At 27.0% G+C, this 25,263-nt stretch overlaps 1 protein-coding gene across 2 annotated transcripts; it reads left to right on the top strand.

The window, feature by feature from the left end:
- The first annotated feature begins 600 nt into the window (after positions 1 to 600).
- On the top strand, positions 601 to 24,771 carry LOC129966014 (histone H3-like centromeric protein A). 2 transcript variants are annotated; one of them, XM_056080346.1, is made up of 6 exons: positions 601 to 696; positions 11,696 to 11,847; positions 13,823 to 13,939; positions 17,842 to 17,882; positions 20,560 to 20,826; positions 23,449 to 24,771. In XM_056080346.1, exons 2-6 carry the CDS (start codon positions 11,721 to 11,723, stop codon positions 23,689 to 23,691), a joined length of 795 nt encoding a protein of 264 aa, XP_055936321.1. In that variant the 5' UTR covers positions 601 to 696; positions 11,696 to 11,720; the 3' UTR covers positions 23,692 to 24,771. The 2 variants fall into 2 exon arrangements, with proteins under 2 accessions (XP_055936321.1, XP_055936320.1); XM_056080345.1 differs by having other exon boundaries at positions 637 to 789.
- Positions 24,772 to 25,263: the final 492 nt, after the last annotated feature.

Raw genomic sequence — 25,263 nt, 5'->3', positions numbered from 1 at the left:
TATATGGTTGTTTTTAAATAAAAAAATTGTAAATTTTAAAATTAAAATTAAATTTTTATTAAGTGCTGAAATAAATTTAGAAATTTTAGCAGAATAGTAATAAAAAATGAGGTACGCACAATATAGGATTGTTAATTTCAAATGACATAAGTGAATTACTGACACTCTTCTTCAAGAAGAGTGTCAGTAATTCTTGATTTGAAAATTAAAAAAAGAAATGACAATGTAGATGCAAGGAAAATTTTAGGTAACATACACAATTAATTTATTTTACAAAATACTTTACAAATATATATTCTTATTACTAAACTTATAAGCATTTGTCACATCCTAATTCCCTTTTTTTCTGTGGTCGCTTTATTTTAAAACAGATATGAAATTTTGAAATCCAAACAACTGAAACTCAGCGCAACCATTCTAAAGCAGCAGCAATTCTTTAGCAGGCACAACTATTCTCAAATAAATTTCTTTAAGTACGCGTATGCCAAACGGAACGCTAAATCGCCAACAGAAAAAATCTGATGACTACGGTTCAAGCTCATGTGATCTAAATAAACCAATCAGATTTCACTTGCGTAACGGGAATTCTGAGAATGAGAAGCCGGTACAGTTTCTGTCGATAATGGGTTTCGCCTAGCTGTATAACGATGGCGGGAAAAATTAAGTAAATACTCGCGTGTGAAGAGCTTTTGACAAGTATGTGGAAATAACAATTTACTAAGTAGAAATAGCTATATAGTTTATATTTATAACTCACATACAGTAAATCTAAACTTCTATAATGCCTGGGTATGTTTCCCTTTTAAATCTGTTTGCTATATATTACGGATCATAATCGTTATTCATAACTGTTTGTATTCCATTAAAATGGCTTGTATTCTAAATTCTTATACATATTTTCAATATAATCAAACTTTCGTTACAGTCGAGATTTAATTTAAAATAGAATCTGAGTTTGTAAATGTGCAAATAGTTTGATTGCATTTAAACATGCTTATTGGTTTGAAATCAAATTTGAATGCATTATGTTGATTTGAAGTGAAATTTAAAAAAAAAGACATATTGAAGTAGTAAAGTGCCTAAAAATCGCGAAAGAAGTTTAAAACAGTTTTGATTTTATTTCTATGTGTTTATTTGTAAAAAGTATAATGGTTCATCTTTTTATATCGGGAGTATTGTTTTCATATTTTTTGTTGGATCTTCAGATTGTTGTATCGTTTCTCGCCGAGCATGACAAAATCGTGCCAATTGTCCAAAAATACGCCATCTTGGGTGGTTACAAGGAATGGTAATAAAAGCGTTTAGGGTTGCAATAAAAATTTGACAGGATTATATTTGGCGACAAATCGTCCCAGAGTAATTCAACTTTGGTTACCGGATAGTTGCCCTATCCTTCATTTGTAATATTGTCAACAACCCAAATTCTGATCAGAAAAGATATTTTCAGATCAGATTATTTGGTCCTTATGATATTTCTGTATTAAAATCTAATTATAACATTACAGTAAAATATAGATCATATCAGTGTTTTTAAAAAATGTTTTTACTAATAACTTTCAATTATTCTTTTGATGATAAATATCTTATATTTCTTTTTAGCAATTATCAGTGTATTTAATATTAATTGAAATTAAGCAAAATTGATTAATATTACTTATGAACTAAGGAAATTTTTTATCATTTTAGTGAAAAATTAGGAAAATATTACATTGGAATTATTTTTACATTATTTTAAAATACAGACATTTATCATTTCTATTTAAATATTATGCATCTTTTTTTTCTTTACTTCAGAATTTTTGAAAAATATTTTTAAATCAAATTTATAAACGTTCTTTTGTCTTAGTAATGAATTTTATTCGTTTTTCTTTCATTGTCAAAAAGAAAGTAAAAAGATACTGTTTTTTTTTTTGCTTGTTTTTTGAACAAGTGTAATTATAAAATATGCATTTAATTAAAATTGGTACAAATTTTTAAAATTATGGTGCATTTATAGATAAATTCAAAATTTGACAATTAGAAGATGGAAATATTATTAAATCTCAGATTTAAAAGCCAATCACACTGTTGCATATGTGCCAGGAGGCATTTATTTTGTTAGAAAAGAGATGAGAGGAAAGGCTGAAGGAGAAGCAATGACATTTAGTAATAGGGTGAACTCAAATTATTCATGGAAGTAAGCGGCTTAATAAGTGTTCATCTTTCGGTTTACTGCCTCTTAGTGAAATACAATTATTGAAAAGTGCTAGTCTTGGGATTTGAAACAATTGTCATTTTATAAACACAGCTCAGATTATTTTTAGCTGAATAAGTTAAAATTATTACTTTTGTAGCTTGAATGTTAAGTATATTATGTAGCATCTTGGATAGTCTTATACTGAATTATTCAACTTTTGAAATTTATTTTACGTGGCAATCATTAAAGGATGCTATGAATCAAGGTAGTTGTTAATGTAGTTGAAGGAAGTCCCCCCCCCTCCCCTAGTTTTCTTGGGGGGTTTTTTGACATTTTTTTTCTGCTCTACTTTTTATCATTCTCTGCATAGTTTGGGGTGATATTGGAAGGAAGGTGGAACCCCTCAAGAGGTAGAACATTTTATAAGTGTAAGTGGTTTGACCTCTGAATGTTGTGATACAAAATGGTACATTTTGTACTTTGTGATATAATGAAGGAAATTAAGTAGATGATAGTTGGGAGGAATGGGACAGCTGCATTTATGTTGAAATAAAAGGTTAGAATTTATTTCTAGTTTCTCCATCAGATAGAGCAGCTATAATTCCTTGCATGATTCTCATTGTTACACAGCTATAGTGTTATTTGTGTTTTAAAAAGAAAATGCCTTGGAAGTAAATAAAAATTCTTATTATTTCAATAATTTTTTTCAGTCTTATTATTTATAAAAAAAAATATATTAAATGTATAATTAACTCAGAGATATAGTGTTTGCAAACTAACAGTCAAATTAAGCTTAAATGTAGCGTGCAATTTAAAAGAAAATGTTGGGGAAATGGAAAAAGAAAGGAATGAGGTAGGCTTGATTACATTTCAATACATTTTCTAAATAACAAAATATGCTAATGATTAAAGTTTTTAATTTTTCTTAATGTTGTTTAAGAAAAGTAGTTGTTTGGGTGTTATAATTCAGTAGTAAGTTGATGATTTTAAATTTATTAAAATATTTAAGATAGTATATATATGTGTGTGTGTGTGCGTGTTACTGTTAAAGTGCAGAAAGCTATTTTGCACATTAACTAGTATGATCTTTTAAAGCCCAGAAAAAAAACGTTTTATTTCTTTAATTACATAGGTAATCTGGGAATTACCTTGATAATTTGCTCATTGCCCACTAGGCACTCATTTAAGTGAAAATAAGATCTTTGCAGTAGCAGCAATGTTTCTGTATGTTTAAATTAAATGTTGCTTATTTCTATTTTCATATTTAAAGAATCAAGTTAATACAGTCAATGCATTTGATAGATTTAATCATCAATGCAATTGAAAAATTGTAATACAAAGAATCAAATGGTTTAACATATTGTTACAATCAATTAAGGAAAAAAATTTCTGATATAATAAGATTATGCTCACTTATTAGTATAGTCTAAAGATTGGTGACACTTTGAATTGCATAACAATTGGTTTTTGCAACAAGCACACCTATTTATGTACATTAAAATTTGCGGTCACATATTTTGAAATGTGTACAGGCATAAATGATTTTGAAAACAGAATTAGCTATGCAATTATGAGAAATAAAAGCAACCCGCAACAACCAGATGTTGGCAAAACCAAACTAAAAGTGGAAAGACTGGTAAATGGAATAGGACAAGGAAATGAGAGAAGCAAACTTTTGAACTTTAATGGCACAAAAGTCACTAATGTGTATATCACCTAGTTAAAATGCAGAAAACTCTTAATTCTGCACTTTAATGGAGCAAATCATTTAATCTGCAGATTAGTTAGATAATCTGCACATGAATGACTTGAGCTTTAGTAGTAACATATATATAGCAATAATGTACAACAATAAAAAAGCTGAATTTTCATTAAACAAACAAACCAAAAAAAGAGCATAAAATGAAATATTGTTTCTTTTTCAAAAATTTACTGAAGAGAACAGTATATCTAAACATGTTTTGTTTTTAATTGTATCGTATAAAGTATAAATATGTACTACAGATCATTCTGTATCATTTCACATAAAAAAAATATTTTCTACCTAAAATCATGTTTACCATTTAATTTCAGTGTAGGGAAATTCTACTGTCAATGTAATAAAGTAATAAGCAATATAATAAATATTAAACAATGAAAATAATGAAGCTTAATTATGAAATTTATTTATTTAAGTCTTTTGTCACTTTAAATTAAAAAGAATTACCAATTTTATATTTTCTGTATAAAAAGGCCACAAATATGGAAGAAAAAACACCCAACAAGAGAAGAGTATATGAGTGGAAATTGTTGTAAAAGAAAAAGTTTCAAGATGTGACAGCACCAATGAAGATTTCAAAATCAGCTCTTGTTTATCATGTACAAAAACCATACATCATTGAATGAAAAGGGTATCAAAATACAATATTTATTTTAATTTTCACAAACGTTGTCACCATGTCCCATATCCCTCTCATAGGAGGGAGGTATGGAACAAAAATGTTATAATTTTTAAATATGCAAATAAAAGCTAATTGTTTGTATTTTGCTATTCTTGTATTTTTTAAAAGTAAATTTAAGAGCATGCTGTTAGATTTTTATAAACTGCACTTTTTAATTCACTAAATCAGTGAATTAAAATTTTTTTTGTCAAATCTGTCCCACTTTTCTCAACTCACTCCTATGCATTTTGGATGCCTTACTTCCCACCAGATGGCTACAAGACAGCATATCAAATTTATTATGTTCAAGCCATTTACCTACGTATAAATGTGCAAACCGATGATTACCCTGATAAAAAAAAATTAATACTACAGTTTTGATTATAAATCATATAGCTCTTCATATTTTTGAGTTGGTGTATTCTTGTGCATTTGGACAGGTTGACTTCCCTTTGATAGATTTCACCCAAATTGTTTTAGAAATGTACAAATTTGGTGTTAAAATTGCTTTCCTAATTTTATTGGTTTAACTTGGTGCAACTTTGAGTTAACATGCTGACATATCAATAGATATAGTTTAAAAAAAACTTCTTTCTAGAAGCAAGTTCTAAAATGAAGAGAGTCACCAAAATTTTTAGTCTAAATTTATTAGTGATAGCAATATATATATATATATATATATATATATATATATATATATATATATATATATATATATATATATATATATATATATGCATAATATACATGAAAGTAGAAATGAAATGAAAAGTGTGACTTACTGCTTGGATTGCCTTAATGTTGATACACTCTACTATCCGTATTCTTTTATTCTGTATACATTTCTTTACATTGCTTCACATCAAATCCTCATATCCTATTTTCTTTAGAACAAGCATTCTTCTCAAATACCATTATTATCCACCTTTAGTGATACAATTGTACAGGAAAGTTGATTTCCATCTATTATAGTTAATTCTTATCATCATTTACCAGTTTGGTTTATTTAATGAAACTAGAGTCATTATTTAGCCATGCTGCATTAATATATTTGATTAGAAAATTTCAGTTTATTTGGTACATTGTTAAATCAATGGAATTTCCATTTCAGCATTTTAATTAAAGCTGAAAATTTAAAAGTACATCTTTGAGAAAACTGTATAGACCAAGTTACATTACAAAATTGAACTGGAATTAAATACAATGAATCCTTTTGGCAGTTTAGTAATAGTAATAACAACTATACTTTTTATGATACATTTTTTTGCTAAGTTCTTACAATATGTCTTATAGTTTTGAAACTCTTATAATTGAAATAAAATATTTACATAATATTAGTTTAATTTTAAATTGTTAATTGTATGAAAATTTAAAAAAATTATATGAATCCATTCATTATGAATATTTTTGAGGTTGCCAGAATTTTTTTATCAAAAAGTTCCTTTAAAGTTCTTTCTTTTAAAGCTTTTAATATTTAAAAAATATTCCAAGCTTTGTTGATCAAATGAGTAATAAAATTGAGTTACAAGAATAACCAAATTCATGCTTTTGTAGCATTTTGTGGCAAGAATACACAAAACATTCTCTTTGTATTTTTTAAATATATGTGTTCATTGGAAGGTTAATCACAAGCCACTGGGAATCTTTTGGCATAATTGCATGCTATTAGCAAAGTTTTGGCTTAATTGTGTGTATTGATGAACATATTGGATTAATATGGAATCTTTGGTAATTAATCTCTAGCATGCAGTTAAACACAAATACTGATTTTGACTGTAATAGATTATTTTTTAGTTTCTTATTTATTTACATCTTTAAAGTCATCTTGGGATTTTTCTGTGACTTCTAAGATGGGGTTGTGATTATTGCAGATTAAAGTAGCCCTCTCATAAAATGGTGACAGAACATGACACATTTTCTTAGAATTTTTTTTTTTTTTTTTGGAGTAGTAATTTATTTTTCAGATTGATTAATTTTTTTCTGATTATTTTACAATATTTTTTTAATATCTTCAGCTTTTTTTTGTATACATTTATTTATTTCATTGTTTACTCGATTATTTTACTTCTATGGGTTTATGTTTGGAACAATTCATTATTTTATGAAGTTTAGCCTTTTTTTTTTTTTTTTTTTTTTTTTTTCTCCTACTAAGCCTACCTGTGATTTTTAAAAAAATTATAGCTGCAGTCACAAACACAAAATATATCCACTGCTATTACTAATTATGGAGAAAAAATGCAACAGATAAAATTAGTAATTTTGCAACTTTTTAAAAATCTTTAAAATTTATCAAAAAAACTTGGAATTTCAACAGCATCATATTAAAGTTGGATTTAAATTCTGAAAATAATTTTATTAAGCATGTTTCAGTTGTAAATAAGCTTGGTTGGTATTGTTTTACATTTGTGTATTTTTTGGTATATACACCATGAGAGGGAAGAGTTGTAAAATATGCAACATCTGCATTTATATCTAAATAAAAGATCAGAATCCATTTCTAGTTTATTTTTATCATTAACAGAGCAACTAAGGGCCTTTGTTTGATCCCAATTGTTACATCAGCTATAATATTATTTGTGTTTAAAACAGAAAACCTGATTTTTATACCTCAGAAGTAAATACAAATTCTTATTTTTTAAATGATTTTTTTTCAGTCATGTTATTATATGAAAAATAAAAATATTTTAAATTTATAATAAACTCAAAGATATAACATTTATAAACATTCAAATTAAGCTTAAGTGTAGCATGCTTTAGGTGCTACACTTAAGCATGCTTTAGGTAGCATAGGTAGCATGCTTTAAAAACAAAGCTTTAGGTAGCATGCTTTAAAAACGAATTCTGCAATTGAAAGAATGGGAAAATATCACTTAGGTAGGAATTGAACATGCTTGATTACATTTCAGTACATTTTCTGAATAACAAAATATACTAAAGATAAAAATTTTAAATTTTTCCTTAAAATCATATCATATAAGGGTCATTTTCAAAATTCGGTGCCATTTGGAAATTGAAAAGACAAAAATAAAAAAAATTTTAATTAGTAGATTTCTTTTGATATTATTAAACAGGCATTATTTCTGTATATTACTTGAATATTTTTGATACATTTTTTTCTTTTATATATTTTTAATTGATGTTTTTTTGGTCAGATATGATGAAAATTGTCATGTCTGTTACCGGACATTTTTCTTGTAATTTTTGTATTTAAGTTCAGTGTACAATAATGTAAAGCTATATTTAATATAAGTATAGAGTCACTTTACCCATATAATAAAGACTTTCAAATAAAAAAATATTTCTTATAGTATTTTTATACTTTTGTTTGTCATGTCTGTTACTAATAAATAATTCTTACAAGGATTTTTTTAATATAAAATACTATAAAAAACAATTAATGCAAAATGTCTGTCATTCTTATATATACTAGGCAGAGTCAATTAATATGTAACTCGAATTGTAGCAATATTATGTCAATTTAAACTTTTTAAGGAAAATTTTGAAATGGTAACAGACATGACACAAAGTAACAGACGTGACACTGAGTAACATACGTGACATAAATTCAGGAGCCAAATTTTGATGTAAAGCTTGAAAGATAGAATTAAGCTAAAATGTGTTTCTCTTTTAGTACATAACTTTTTACTATAAAATAAAAATTAAAAAAAAATATGTATATATTATTTGAAATTCACAGATACAGAATTGGAACATGTGTACACATTTTATTTTTTAGTATTTTCTTGAGCTACAATGCTATTTATTCAACATCATATTTGGAGAGATCCACATCAAACATCAAATATTGTAATTGGCAAAAAGAGCATCCAGTTAGATTTGGAAGCTTCATTACAATATCCTCTGTTTCAATATTATATTCTTTATCATCCTCTCAAAAGAACTTTGCATGATTCCTGACTTTTTTTAAATACTTAACTGTAAAATTGTTGTCCTGGATGTCGATTATTACTGAAACGAAATATTTTATTGATCGTTTACCCTCCAATTTTACAAGTACGAAGCTTCCTTCTTGAATATCTTGTTGAAAATTGTTGGATAAAGGAGAAGAAAAAGATTTACGATTATTTTCTGCGTTATTTATTGTCATGGCTGTTCTTGTTCATTTTCTTTTAATGCAAATACATTAACTGTAAAACAGTCACAGACATTTTTCTGTCTGCAGAAACAGCTTAAATCCCTAAAAAACATTGAGTCGTTCCCAAAAGAAAAAATTTCGTTTACGCTCATCGTTCCTTTTAAAACCGGAATATCAGATGGAATTATTTTTTTAAACATTTCTACATCTGTTTCACAGATATAATGAAGCTGAATGTTTGTTTTATTTATTAAAACATTAAACAGAGTTTTTGCATCGGGTATATCTGTGCAACTATTTTGTCAGCAGCTCTCTTAATGGCTCCCCCTATTCCATCAGCAGCACCCTTGCCGTGACCAGCCTCAAAAAAAGACCATGATCCATACTTATAACCATTATTTGCTATATGCTCATTCAAAAGGAAGAAACTTTTCTTCTGTCGATATTGTGTGGTAGGGCCATCAGAAAAAAAGTGGATAATTTCAACTTCGGGGGAAATTCTCTTAAGCTCATTGAATATTGGCTGAAGGTGAGCCCAAATTGCTGCAGGACCATGGTCGTAACATTTGGAAATTGTGCAGAACGAAATTGGTTCATGCTGGTTTCTTAGATATAAAGCGCCAGTATGCAGAGTTGCCTGCTTTCTCGATCCTCCGAAATGAAATGCCTGCACTTCTGTAGCATGTTTGCACACGTAATTTTCAGAAATAAAGTTTAATAAAGCAAATGATTTGATAACATTGCAAACATTAATCAATTCAGTAAATACAATGTGATAATAAAAAACAAAGAAGATAAGAGAAAAAATGAAAACTGTAAAAAATATGCACTTTCAAAAAGTAAGAACTTACATTTATTCCCTTCCCCCCCCCCCACACCCTTAAAAAATTCTTCCTAAAACATCAACTAAAATTTAAACAAAACAAACCCAAAAATTGAACCATATTTCAAATCTTGAAACATGTCAAGTCTGTTACCAAGATTGTCATGTCTGTTACTATATAGAGTAACAGACATGACATTTCAAAGTACAAAAATTAAGGAAACTAAATAATTCCATAAAAACATGAAAATAAATTTTAATTAAAATTAAAAGCCTAAAAACCTAAATTAATCAGTTGAATAAATTTATAAATAAATATATTTTATACAAAATATTAAGGTAACAGACATGACATGCAAAATACTTAACACAAAAAGGCTTCAGCTTCTTCAATCAAACATTCAAGATGGCTGCTTGCATTTCTTTCTTAGAACATGTTTCAATGGTATACAAGTGTTGTCATTTTAAAATTTCAATCTTGTTGCTTAAAATGTTGAAAATATTGTATGGTAACAGACATGACTTAATGTCTGGACAGCTGTATTTAATTGGTAAAAATCATCTATTCTTCTTAAAAGGTTATTAAAACCTTCTTTATAACATAATTAAAAGTATATTTCACAATAAAAAAATATGTCAGAATAAAAATTTTAATTTTTGGAAAGTAATGCAGCAAAAAACATTTTGAGTTTTATGATTTGGACAGCTGAATTTTTGTTTCTTCTCAACTTCTTTATTAGAAAAAAAAAATAAAAAATCAGATGAATTATTTTAATTTTATTGTTTCTCCACTGGAAATTGCCTGCTAAAAAGCATGGTAAAAAGAAAAATCATTTAAACTTTATAACATCTTGTAAAAAAAATGTGTTTTCACATGGACAACAAATGGCACCGAATTTTGAAAATGACCCATAAAGTATAAATACATACTGTGTCATTCCCATAAAAAAAATTTCTAATTAAAATCATGTTTACATCTTAGTTTTAGTTAAGGGAAATATTACTGTAAATATAAGGAAGTAATATGCAATATAATAAATTTTAAGTAAGTTTTATGAAAATTTTTTTATGAAGTTTATTTATTAAAGCTTTTGTCACTCTAAATTAAAAAGAACTACTAATTCTATATTTTTTTAATGTAAAAATGCTATGAATATGGAAGAAAAAGCACCCAAAAAGTGAAAAATATATTAAATAATAATATATTGCAATTGGTGGAAATGATTGTAAAAGAAAATAAAAGTTTTCAAGATGTTTTATTTGGCATGTAAAACAACGATAAAATCCCCCTTAAATCATTAAATATAAAGGATATCAAAATATAATATTTATTAATTTTAATTTTCTCAAACCTTCTCCCATTACTTACTCCCTTATATGAATCCCAAATCACTCTCATATGAGAGTGGTGTCGGACAAAAATCTTACAATTTTTAACTATATAAATAAAAGCTAATTGTTGGCATTTTGCTGCTTTTATATTTTTTTAAAATAGAGAACATACTGTTAGATATTTATAAACTGCAGTCTAAGTAAGTCTATAAACTAATGAATTAAAAAAAAATTGTGAAATCCGTCCCACTCCTACCAACTTTCCTCGACATGTTTGCAGAATAGATCAAGCATGCAAAAAACAAAAAAAAAAAAAAAAAAAAAAAAACAAAAAAAAAAACATGTATAGTCTACATTTTATACTTGATACCCCATGTTCCATAATATGTGCAATGAAACATGGGGTATCAAGTATAAAAGTGGACCACTGCAAGAGCTTTGACAATCAGTTAAATGAAAGAACTAGATAAATTATGCAACATAGATTTAATGGAATGCAAATTTATAATAGCACAATGCAATTACATGTATTGTTTTAGACAGCAAGTTTTTCATGCACTTACTTTAAGTGCTTCAAATGTTTATTATTGATAATATACGCCATTATATGTTACATTCGATTTAATTTGCTGTCATGATTTTATTAATCTTCGGTTTAATTTATTCATTTTCTGGGAACTTTATTCATTTAGTTTTTGATTTGTAAATTTGCACTCAGAATTTTTGTATTCTACCACATGTCATTAATTTTTTTAACTAATTAATTTTTTGTGTGGTGGATTTAGATTTTAAAACTGTTTTCTTCCATTTAGATGACAAAATAATTATAGCACTTATTTATGTTTCAGTCCTGTTTCATCGTCTGAATCTGATATGTCATCAGATGATGAGGCTTATAGAGCACCTGTACATACTTCACCTAGAAAATCTGTTAAAAAGCCTGGACCAAAAGCAAAAAGAAAACCTTTAGCTTCAAATCCTGGTCCTTCTAGTAAAAGATGTAGGTTGATAACCTTCTTGTATCTCCAGAGAATGTGATTACTACCATAACTGGATAATGTCTGAATTGATTACATTTTTTTGTATGTCATTGTGAGATTCTGAGTGAGGGAAATGCTACAAGACAAAATTACTCTTCACCAAAAAAAAAAAAAAAAAAAAAAAAAACCCACTAGAAACACTATAATATTTCATCATTAAACTAAAGAAATTCATAACATTCTATAAATAATATAATTTTCTTATTAATCTTATTTCTATTTCAAATTGATTCATGTACTTTGAACACATGATAATGACCATGTTCTTTGAAAAGTAAAAATAAGAAAGTGAATTTTTCAAAAAATAATTTTATAAATTTAAATCAAACTTATTGTTTTTTAATATAAATTATTTACTGGTAATATGAAAATGGGATATGAAGTTAAAATTCAGTATAAATAATCAAAATTCAAGACCATTCAGGATAATCTGGGACATTCAATCACAATATTAAATTTTACTTGAAAGTACAGGATAATTATAAAATAATGAAAGATGCTTATTGCTTGATTGTTCCGAAAAATGTGAAATTCAATCTATACACCATTTTAGTTCAGAGATTTTAATTTATGCAAAAAATGTCATGTTTTTGCTACTAATAGTAATATGGTGCTATGTATGCTGTTGATCCAGCAATAAATTTAAAAGATAACAATAGAAATTAAGATTTTCCTTTATGAATTTTTATTTAGCATTGTTGATATATGTGGTATAGTGTGTTGAAAAAATTGTTAAAAATATTTCATGTACGAGATGGAGATCTCATGTTTCGATTACATGTTCTATCACAGAATGCACATTTCACATATTCCATTAGCAATATGATGAAGGAAATTTGAGTTAGTGATTATTGACAAAAATTTTAATGAAACTTCTTTAACTGTTACACCTTTAATCTTTCTTTAATAACCTTTATAGTCTGCAAAATACATCTTTATATTCAAACGTATAGGAAATTACAATTGGTTTTTAAAATCTGAATTCAATATGAACAACAAAATTGTATAATTTAGACATACTTAAAAAAAAAAGAAAAATGACTTTCAAATTACTTTATCCAGTTTAGTTCAAAAAGGTAAGTTTTTTATGTGTCTGAAATGGAAACATCAGAATAAAAATACAATAATACAATGGCGAATCCTTACACTGAAATATAGTGATTTTTGCTGATTGATACTGAAATATCCACATTTATATAGAAATTGCATGTATTGGATTGGATTGTCAACAAAATATGTAAAAATTATGGACAAGGGAGTACAGCTTAGAGATATGAAGTCTTTACTGAGCCTAGGGCAATTAGTAGGCAAACCATCTACACCTAATATATCATATGTTAAAATTGCTATGCTTTAAGAAAAAAAAAAAAAAAAAAATTGCAATGTAAACCCAATAATTAAATTTGTAGTATTATGAATTTTCAATTTGGAAAATTCCAACTATATACTAAAAATTAAAAAACTTTTTTCTCATTTTGGAGCAATTAAACTAATTCTTAATTTCTTAATTTTCAAACTGAGGAATCTTGAGAAATAAATTCTGAAAACAGCTGGAGAATTTTCTAAATCATAACAAGTAAAAAGTTTGAGAGTTTGTATTAATTTTAAATTCATTGAAGTGCTCTTTTGAAAGTTTCTTGATTATTCTTATTTTATAAATTTTAGCTTTCTGCAGAAGGTAGATAGAAGTAGCATGTTAGGTAGAAGTACTAAAAAATGACCATATTTTATAAAGTCATATCTTAATGAAAAATAGGTGTTAGCTTTTGCAGAGACAATGGGCTCTATGCATTATCTTCACTTTTAATATTGAATGTATTTCACCATGTAAGTGAAATGATTTCATACTCATACGCTACTACATTCATTGTTTCATAGTACTATTAATTGTTCTAAAAGCAATGAGTTAATTAATGAACTTTTTGTACTTTAAAGCATCACAGACAGATGATGATGTCGTACGTACATCTACACCTGCTAGAGTCGATGTTTCTCCATTTTCAGTAAAATTATCTTCGAAGAAGGGGAAAGGAAATCCAGGTCCATCTAAAGGTATAGATCTTTACTAATAGAAATATTTGTATTTATAATTAATTCTTTTCCCTTATGTATATTGAGTACAGGATAATTTAAGACAATTTTTCGAAATACAGGTAGTTATAACTTACTTATAAGCAAAGAGAGGAAAAAATAATTGTGAACAAAATACAGAAAGACGGCCAAAATTATGTTTCTATATGTAATAATGAATATTTCTACATAGTATGTAATCATTATGATTATCCTTTATCATGGCCCATTTCACTACCATATGGAGTATTTTCCATGCATAATTTCAGTTCGTTCATTCAGCATTTCTTTTATTATTGCTTGCAAAGGAGCTATTAAGACAATCTGCAATACATTCCATGAAATGGTGATGCAAGAAGCAACTTCAAAGGATTTAAGCAATCAATATGTAACTGTGCCAATAGCTATAAACATGCATCACAATATCTGATGCAAAATTAACTGTTTTGACTAATAAACTTCCATGGCATGGATGTTCATTACAATAACAAAATTAGTCATATTAGACTGTGATTATATATCCAAGCAAAGTCTTATGCCTTCTTTTGTATTGTGTTCAAATTTTGTTTTCTTGTTCTCTTATTGTTTAAAAATATATATATAATTCTGGCGATGGTTTTCATTTATCCTGTCCACAAGTTGTTCATTCTGATTGTGATTCTGTAACTTATTTATAATTAGATGTTGACATATAGTTCAAACTGATAAAATACATCAGATGGAATAAAAAATTATTTATTAAGCTATTTGAATCAGTATACATACTGCTGAAGAAATTATAAATCTAAATTTTAATATAGTTCTCTGGCCTGATTAGTCATATTTAGTAAAATAATTTTTTCTAATTGTCAGAATTTGCATTGCTAATTATCAATTAGTAACGCCAGATACACTTTGAATTGAAACATCTGTGATCCAAACTGGCCAATTTATGAAGTTTTAAATTTCATTATTTTAGACGAATCGGTAGTTGCTTCGATAAGAAGGCATACATTAACTGTCAGATTTTCTTCTAGATAGGCATTGAAGTATTTTTTAAAAACTGAAATAGTGGTTTCAGATATAAAATAGCAAAATACCTCTTCTGCAATTCAGTTTTAATTGCAGAAGAGGGATTTCTTTTAATGCTTCTGTATCAAAAATATTTTATTTAATATGGTTAATAGAACCTGAGGATTGTATAAGAAGTTAGACTTCGTAGTCTTTTCAACTGTATGTTTATTTACTCAAATAAAATGGAGTATGTTTCTTTGCATCATTTAAAACATTTCTCCAGTTTGAGGCACATGCTTATCTATAACAGTTTAGAAATTTGATATTGGCCCACAGTGGGAGTAGATACACTTTATGTTAGATAAAATAGTAAAAAAAAAAAAAAAAAAGTTCAGATTAAATTATATGTATTTAAATGAAAATTTTAAATTACCGTTGGGTAAAATTTACAATGTCATTCTTGTATAATGTGACTAGATTCCCTGAATAAGTGAGGCAAAGTGGATAAATAAATTTTTTTAAAAAGATTTTTACTTGAAGTCTTTATAATTTCTCCACTCCCCTCCAAAAATATTGGGCATTTTACAAAAAAAAAAAAAAAAAAAAAAAAAGCAAATAAGTAATAAATTTTTTAGACTGATGTATATATAAATTTTATATATGTAGTTTATATTATTTTTAAATTAAAGTATTTATCATATTGTGTATAAAAACCAACTGTAATCAAGAAGATTACTATTATCTGTGAAAAATAAATGCAGGAACTATTTGATATTAATAATTGGGAACTATATTAATACCTGGTGGGGAGGGGGGAGAACAACAAACAGGAAATGATAAAGTTTTTTGGTTTTGATGCTGATAAAAATTGTTTGTATTTTTAAACCAATGATAAAATTAAACATTTATCTTGAGTCAAATGATCCACAAATTCATCTGGTCAATAGCAAGTAGTGGTACAGCTTCCCATGTCTGTTTTGAAAACTGTAGAAAATATTCTCAATAACTTAAAAAAAGGAAGGAATTTGATGTTAATCCTTCATCTATCAGCAGTGATTTTAAATCCTATGAGGCAAAAAGAAGTAATTTGAAATCGTTTGTCTTATTTTCATTTATGGAAATAAGTAGCATTTGAAATTAGACGGCTAAAAACTGATCTCCCTCATTGCATGCATTGAATGGGCTGTGGAGAAACATCAGAGAGTATAAGTCTAATATTATGATAGAAGAGTTCGCATGGCACCAGTATAATATTTCAAATAGTTTTGCATATTTCATGCTTGTCCTTTCTGTGTGCTGCAACTGAAAGTGCTTTCAGTTAGATTCATGTTTAAAAAAGTCACGAATTGTTTTGTACAAATCTGTTTTGTTGAGGTTTTTTGCAGAATTGTGGAATTTGCTTGAACCATTTCACAGAGTCTTGTATTTTCATTCTCTGAAATCTTTTTCTCTTTTCTTCCTGGTTTTATTCCTGCTAAATAAAAAGTACCATTGTTTTACTAAGATCCCCTATATCTCTGAAGAATTTTGATTTCTTCTAATAGTAATATTAAAATAAATCTGATTTAAGCTTTGTTTTGAAGATTAAATTAAATTCTTCTTTATAAAATATATTTCACATGATGAAAAACTTTACATCTTATGTCTGTCTACCTGTAACTCTCAAAAGTTAGTTTAGTGAGAATGCTTTAGTATATTTGATTGAATATTTCTAAAAATTGAATTTTTATATTTTGAAAAAAAAGTGTGAAAGTTTTAAAACTATAATTTAATATTTAGTGGTATTCATGTAACATTAGTAATTTTACTTTTATTCCTCTTGAGAAATAGCTACTTTTATTTCTCAAAGTATAGAAATATTCAAATATTGAAATTAAAAAATGTATATATTTTTAGACAGCTTCCTTCCTTTAGTAAAATTTTCCAAAGATTTTGTTTTAGTTGACTATCATTAGCTTTGCATACATTGCAAAACTTTCCTTCATATACAACAATGAAGGGAAATTTAAAAAAATTAAATTGACTGGATGTTTACTATTTATGTATAAATTGTTGCAGTTGTAAATATTTCAACTTAAAAATAAAATTTTTAACCTATGAACATCAATAACTTATGATTCAAAGAGTTACCACTTGTATGAAGAATGCTGTATGCCTTACAAATCACTGAGTCAAGTTTCGTAATACTTTTCTGCTCGGTTGGATTTAAATAAATTCATGCTGAATGTATGTTACATCACATTCTTACCAATGCATTCCATTCAGGAACATAAATAAATAAATCAATGGATCTCAAAATGAATTGTTAACTGATAGCATCTCAATTTTTTTCAGTTTTCCTGATTGAAACATTATACTTATTTAATTAAAAAATGTCTGCTAGTGGGGGGGGGGGAGTTTCTGCTTCTCTCATCTCGATCACTGACATAAATTTATCTGATGTTAATTTTATTTCAAACTCACATTATTGTTTAGTTAATAATTGTGTTTCAAACATTTAGGACTTAGTACTGTTAACTCTTTAAAATTAGAATATTTTGTATGTGTCATTATGATATTTTATATGTACGAGATCTTGATAACTTAAACACAAGTTAGAAAAATCAATTTTACTACATGATTTGTAAATCTGCATCTAATTTTAAATCAAATCAATTTAAAGAAAAAAGGCAGCAAATTGCACATATATTTTTCAATATTCTAAGTAGAAAGTAAAGATGAATCAAAAACATACCTCATGTTTCTATTCCTAGTTTCCTGATAATTATTAATATTCCATTCTCTTTGAAACTGTTCATGGTTGAATATTAAATTTATAATATTCTATATTTTATTTCGATTATGTTATTCTGTAGTTTTCCTGCGCATATAAATGTATCTTTTCTATTCAGGAAAACGAATAGTACCTTCAGAAGATTCTGAAGACGAAGAGGTATTTCTTTTCTTTATTTTATTTCAATATATTTTTAAAAATCGGATGTATTATAATAAGTTTTTGTTGTTTGTGCTTAATTTAAAATATAATTATTTATTGAATTATTTAAATATTGTTCTGTGATGAACTATTTTGGTCACTTTGAAAATAAATAATAAAAAATAAAAAAATGTATATTTCTTTCTTTTTTAATTCTAATGCATATTTTAAGTATACAGATTTATTATAATATTCATCATTTGATTTATGAATTATAAGAAAAATTTAAGAAATCAAGTAAAATTATTTGCCAAAAAAAATCGTCTTTCAGTTTACTTGGTTGAAAACAAATGCCAAAAGTTATATATATATATACTTTTGAAAGGGTAACTTATAATTAAGAAGAAAACTATAATATATTAATACTTTATTTATACCAAGTATTGTAATACATTTTGATTTTTAAGTTAAAATAATTCAATAAGGATTCAGTATATTGCATGGTATGAATTCGAATTTTGTTTTTTAAAAAAAGGATCAATAATAAGAATTATATAATTATAAGATTGAGAAATATTTTGAAAAACAATGGAGAGACATAAGAATATAAGGATAATAACAGCATTCAAGAATATATGTTGCGAACTTCTGTCATTTTTTTATAAATTAATAAAAAGGATGGTTATATTAATAAATCAATGAATTGTATTATTAATTACATCTCTATGTTAAAATTTTACTAACAGTTGTTTTAAAGTTCAAAATTATAGTAAAAATAAGGTTATGAATTTTTGTTTTCCTATGAATGTGGTCAATATTATAATTTGTTGCACCCCTTGTAGAAATGTCATTTCCATCCTCGCTCGAGAATTTCAGATTATTGACAAATCCAGACATTGCCCCTTGTGTACTTTTGCAGCAAATGTCACAAAAAAATTTGTGATATTATTAATATAGATAGATTGCTTTCAGGCACATACATTAGTAAAGATGATTTGATTCAAAAGCACAATTTTTTCTTTATATTCAAAGAGAACATTTGGAAATCATTGATACAAAATGTTTAAAATTATGCCTTTCTGTGTAAGCATATGAATATAGTAACTCAAAATTGGAACGAACTTGATGAATGAAAATTATTTTGTGGTCTTCATGCATAAATGGTAGCATATAAGTCTCTGTACTGTTGGATGCGAATATTCATTTCAAAATTATAAGTCATGTGAATGAAAATATACTCTAATTTTGGACCAAATTAGTTAATGAGAGGCTGTGGTACTTTTGAAAATTTTTATATATATATATATATATATATATATATATATATATATATATATATATATATATATATATATATATATATATATATATATATATAATGTAAGCAACTTAAATTTTTGAAGCAGAAGGCAGTTTCTACAATAGAGAAGACACTTTGCATTTTTAAATTTGCTTTATTTCTCTTTAATCCATCCCGGGAAGGCATAATTATCTACAAGCAGGAGCGAAAAGCACACATACTCAACATAAAGTGAAAAAAAGAGCTGATGGAAAGCTGATGAACATTTTATACTGGTCTTATATAACATGAGATTTCTGACACATGTCAATTCTGATTGGAAATTCTTACACGTTTTGACCTTGACAAGAGGATCAGAGGGATCCATTAGAAGAATCTGTTTACATCAGAGCTTCTCTATGCCTTCACTCGGCATCTGGGAACTGCTGGTGCAATAATTTTTATAAAACTTCAGTTGAATTAATTAAAAAGAAAAGTGGAATGGGATCAGGAAATAAAAGAATATTTTAGAATGATTTTGACATGGGCTGAATTAGGTTAAAATTTTAAGAAATTAATTAGGATGAAATTAAGTTTTCAAATATCATTACATATATATATATATATATATAATATGTGTGTGTGTGTGTGTGTAAGCATATTTTAGTAGGTGATTGGCTGGAACGAAGACACTTGAATTTTTAACTTTGATTTATTCCATTCCAGGATGCATAATTTATGTACAGGAATAAGTGGTAAGAAATACGTCAGTCTACATCGCAACACAAGAGCAGAAGAGCAAAAAAGACAAATTTTCCCTTCAGTGATTTTACTAAGATTTTGCTAGGGATTTGTTTGGCACATGTAGATTTACGCAAGGGAATTTTTGGTATCTTTAAAAGAATGTGGCAAACATAAAGGATTTTCATCCCTTCACTTGGAGCATAACCTGTTGATTTCAGCAGTTTTATAGAGTGTGTGCAGGATTAATTGCATGAAAAATTTGAAAATTTTTATCAGGAAATAAGAGAACATTTAGAAAGAAGTGAATGTGGGTTAAATTAAAATAAAAATTAGGAAATTAATTAAGACTTAAATTAAATTAAGAGATATTACATACACACGTACACACACACTTACAGATATATAGCATGTTTGGAAGGAACATAAGAAAAGGAAATTGAAGGCAAATCTTTTATTTTTTTTATCACAATATTGTAATTTATTGAGGTTTTAAGTTTATGTATCCATGCTTGAAAATTCAGAAAAAAAAAAAAAAAGGTGTTTTTTTTTTTTAATAAGGAGAAAAATATGTCTTATATATATTAAAAATTAATTTTCACTATTTCTTTTGTGATGTGGTGGCAATAAATGATAATATTCCTTTTACTCTGTTTTTCTCTTCAACCTCCACAGTCTGAACAAAGAATGCAGGTTCAAAAACAAGCTGCAAAAAGGCCTAGAACGTCTCCCAGTTCTCATGGCCAGAATCAGCCATCTACAAGCAGACAGGCAGATATAGATGAAGAAAGATGGCATGATACTTCTCAACGACGAGGGGGCGGCAACTCTGTACAACACATACGACCCATTCCTGTTGTGTCAGCCTCCTCTGGCAGAAGGAGAAGAAGAAAACCGGGTACGGTTGCACTACGGGAGATAAGAAAATTTCAGAAGACTACGGTATGTATCAGAATATTTATTTCCTTATCAAGATGCGTAGTGACAAAATGCCAAAATGCTCAGCTGTAATAAATATATTTCTGAAAAAGGGAAACTTCTTCGCTCATAGAGACACTATTATATATAAACTTATTAATGCTCAGTTATGTTTTGAAATTTTTTTTTAACATGTGTAAAAGCAGTATTCTGTATTATCATTTTGATACTGCTGAGCAGGGTTGCCACACCACCGGGAGAACCTGGCAAACCAGGAAAATACAAGGAATTTTGAAAATTTTAATAAAAACAGGGAAAATACAGAGAATTTTGAGTTAATTAATTAAATTTTAAAAAATTAATTAATTTTTTCCCATCGAAATGATGCCGATCTCTAAAGATTGCAAGAACAAAAGATTGTAGTCATAGCTTCCCAAAACGAAATAATACTGTTCGCAATTGTGTAATGTGGAAACTTGCCTCTTTTCTTTCTCCTCTTTTTTTCTGTATAGATCATTCCAGTTTCGATTTGTGAGACAGTTGTTCTTCTTCTACGAGATTTCCGATTGCAACTATTTAGCATGCTTAAAAGAATAGAATATATTTCTCTGGTGGAATTAGCAGCGTTGAATCTGCAGAAGCAGTGCAGTGGTGTTTAGTCTAAACTTAGTTGAGTTTATTGAATGTTTTTTTGTTGTTATTTGAGAAACTGTGAGCTTATTTAAAGTAGATTAGAGAATATTTTTAAATCAATAAACTTCTCAAAATCTGTATGCAATACAAATAGGATGGATTAAAAAAAAAAAAAAATCAATCCTGATTTTGTTAAATAGGTTTGAGAAGCTCCAAAAAATCAATTTGTTGTGTACTGTTCGTTCTGTAAGAAGCCTAAGTAATATGGGAAAACAGTTACTTACTAGTCATGTCAAAACAGGAAAACATATGAAACTGTGTACCAGTTTAAGAGAGTTATCATTGATGCTGGTCTTAGTATCTAAAAGGAATGATATGTCAAATCTGAAAACATCAGATTTAATGTCAGAAAATAAACCAGTTTCTAACTTTTTCATTCAAGAAGAATAATTTAAAGCTGAATTTTTATGGGCATTAAAACTTATTGCATCACATTCATCCTTTAATTAATTCAATGATATATTGGAAATATATTCACATATGTTTACTGAAAGTGAAATAGCTTAGAAATGTACATTAGACCAAATATTATATCTTATTTGTTATGGATTAGGTCCATTAGCTCCGTGAAACTGATTTCTGAAAATCTTTAGAAGTTGCAGAAATTGACGTCCAAATACTTAAATTGGCAAAAATGAATAAATAAATTAAAAAAAAATGGTTTTGTATTGATTTTTGTTAATTGGTCTTAAAATGATTTGTATCACGATAACAAAAAGGTTTTGTATTTTATTTCTCCCAAGTCCTTAATTTTCTGTGACTTACAGCATAAGAGCTAATATATCCCTTCCCCTCTTAATATATAAATTTTGTCCAGCTAAATTCTAGATAATAAAAAAATATATAATTTTTTTTAAATGTAAATATCAACTTTCTTTTAATATGCTATTATTCTATTATTTCAAATAGTGTTAAATTGTTGCTTTCTTTCCTTACTTTTCCACCTTTAAATCCATATTCCATTATAACTAGCGTATGAATGCTATTTGTGCATTTTCTCGTATCTTAAATGTATGTGCAGGGAATTTTTTTTTCCAGATTTGAGTGGCAACCCTGATGTGGTTATTATTTGGGGAATTTTCCTAATTAATAAAATTAACTATCTGTACAGTATTATAGAAACAAGCATTTATCTAAAGGAAATTTTGTTTCTGGGTTCATTGGAGGCGGGGGGGGGATGCTATTTAATCTTAAATACAAATATCTGATATGAGTGTTAGATTGGGAAATTGGAGAAAATAAAGATTTAAAATTGCATTACTCAATTGCCATTGTCTTTTTAATAATTAAAAGGATTATTTGTATCTACTGTTTGCAGTTGTTAAAAAAAATCAGTCATTAAAAAAATAGTTATGAAGAAATGGAACTAACTTATTTATTAAATAAAAATTCTCTGATTTTTTAAATAGAGTATATTTTTTTAAGGAATCTGTTGTTGTACTTACATTTTAAGTTTAACTTCAGAAGCAAGCAATGATGAAAATTTGTTTAAATGCACCCATTTTTTAAACATTGCTACTCTCTCCTGTGATAAAATTGAATGCATAAAGATATGGACAGAAAATCAAAGAAATGCATAGCACAATGAACAGAATGGTATAAGGTTTCTGAAATAGCATGAGTTACACGTCTATCAAAATTTGAAGTTTAAAAATCTTTTCAAGTTAGATTACTGAATGAAGAAAAAACAATATGTATAGATTTGTTGTTCCCACTTCAGGCTGAAATTTTCTAAGCTCTGTTAATGAAATTAACTGAACAAATTGATCCAGAGGACATTGAAATTCACAATATTTCCTAAAAGTTACAAATTTAGTGCAGGAGTCTATATTTTCACTGATGGGTCACAGCAGTGATGTTTCCATTTTCAGAAATAAGAAGCCCTGATGTAACCCATGAAAATTTGCTATTTTATAGTGTAACCATTTTATTGTTTTTTTTTTTTTTTTAAAGGATTTGCTGATACTAAAACTGCCCTTTTCTCGAGTTGTAAGAGAAACTTTGCAGGAGATAAGTGCTACATCCCACTCTTGGCAAAGGAAGGCAATAGAAGCATTACAGGAAGCCACAGAATACTATCTTGTGGCCCTCTTTGAGGATGCCCAGTTGTGTGCTTTTCATGCTGGTCGTGTTACAGTCATGGTAAGGGATGTTCAGTTAGCCAGACGTATCTATGCCCGTCATGGTGGTTTCTGAGTCATCTAATCTTAGAAAATGTACAGTCATAGACATAAAATTACTGTCTATATAAGTGCCTATTTGTTACTCAATCTGTATTAAAACTTCAGTTAATTTTTTAGGATTTTAATGTACATATATTGTATTTCAAAATAAACTTCATTTTTTTAATTAAAAATTTTAGCTCAATTCATGTAATTTTGAAATTTAGGTCATCAAGTTTTAAATTTTATCAGTATTTTTGGATATTAATGTGGATGGATATACACAAGATAAATCTATGCATGAGGGTAATTGTATTTTTTCCCCTATGGTATTTGCTAAATCGAGTGATAGCCATGGACAAATTCAAAGCATCTTTGAAAATTTATCAGTTTTTCTGTAAAGTGAGGATGTAAATATATTTCATAACATTGTCATGTGTGCATCAAAATTATTTCATTACTTTGAGTCATTTTATATTTATAAATACTCTTTGTTCTTATTTATTTCTGCTGTTTTTTTAAAATTCTCATTGTGTTTTATCATTAAATTATATAATAGGAAACTATTTGATTAATTAAATGAGTTTGCATAAAAACATGATTCATTAAATTCTTTTGAAGATAATAAGAGTTGAGTTTATTACTTTTATTGGAGCTTTATTTTAAGTTTAATTTTTTTATATAATATCTATATTTGATGTAGGTCCATGTAGATATTAGATAAATGCCAATTTGTTGGTATAAGTGTAATTTAATTTTTTTAATTTGTTAATAATATGTAATTTTTTTAAATGGTCCTATTGTCTAATCATAAGTTGTGATTATGTATTCTTGAACTTGCACCATTTGAGACCATTTTTTGAACAAAAAAATTGTATCCATAACTTTATTTCAAATTTTATTTTTTATATCTTCTTTTTCCCTGCCTTTAGATTCAGATACAGTTTATTTCAATTATGGAATTTAAAGAAAGAAAACTATTAAATAAGAATACATCAAAAGTTGATGTGTAATTTCTTAAATTTAGGTATACAGAAAATGAGGTACTTGAACAGTGTATGATTCACTTACTTTATTTTTTGTTTATTGATAACTGATCAATTTTCTTGTATTTAATAACTAATCCTTAAATATTTAAATTTTTATATTTCATTATATATTTTATTATACAATAAATCAGAAATATTGATTCATTACAATTGAAAATAGATATTTTAAGATTTTTTTTAATTATGTCTCTTCAAAACTTTTACACAACATTAAAAGTTCATGAATAATTTTGAAAAAATCTTATTAGAATTTTTAATCATTATTTTTTTAATTTCTAGAACTATATTATTTTAAATTGCTTTCTTTATTGTTAGTGTGAAAATTTCTGTAAGTTTAATAATTTTGTAAAATCTGTTTTATAATAAAATGACCAAGTATACGAATATATGTCTTATTATTTTATAATATTAAAATAACAAAGTTATCTTGCAAGTTGTTGATTCAATTTTATTTTATTGATCCACAAGTTATCAAAAGTGCCTGCCAGGATGTTTGTCAGTTACAAATTTTGATTTATGACTTTGGTTTCTGCTGAATCCTGAATTCACTTCTGAAA

Source organism: Argiope bruennichi, chromosome 4 (genome assembly GCF_947563725.1).
Source record: "Argiope bruennichi chromosome 4, qqArgBrue1.1, whole genome shotgun sequence".
NCBI lineage: Eukaryota > Metazoa > Arthropoda > Arachnida > Araneae > Araneidae > Argiope > Argiope bruennichi.
This window is presented reverse-complemented; position numbering and strand designations above follow the sequence as displayed.

Bases quoted from the DNA above. Each gene is read 5' to 3' on its own strand.
- LOC129966014 (XM_056080345.1), top strand. The intron at 13,940-17,841 runs GTATAGATCTTT...TTTTCTATTCAG, and splicing joins AAATCCAGGTCCATCTAAAG to GAAAACGAATAGTACCTTCA. The intron at 17,883-20,559 runs GTATTTCTTTTC...CAACCTCCACAG, and splicing joins AAGATTCTGAAGACGAAGAG to TCTGAACAAAGAATGCAGGT.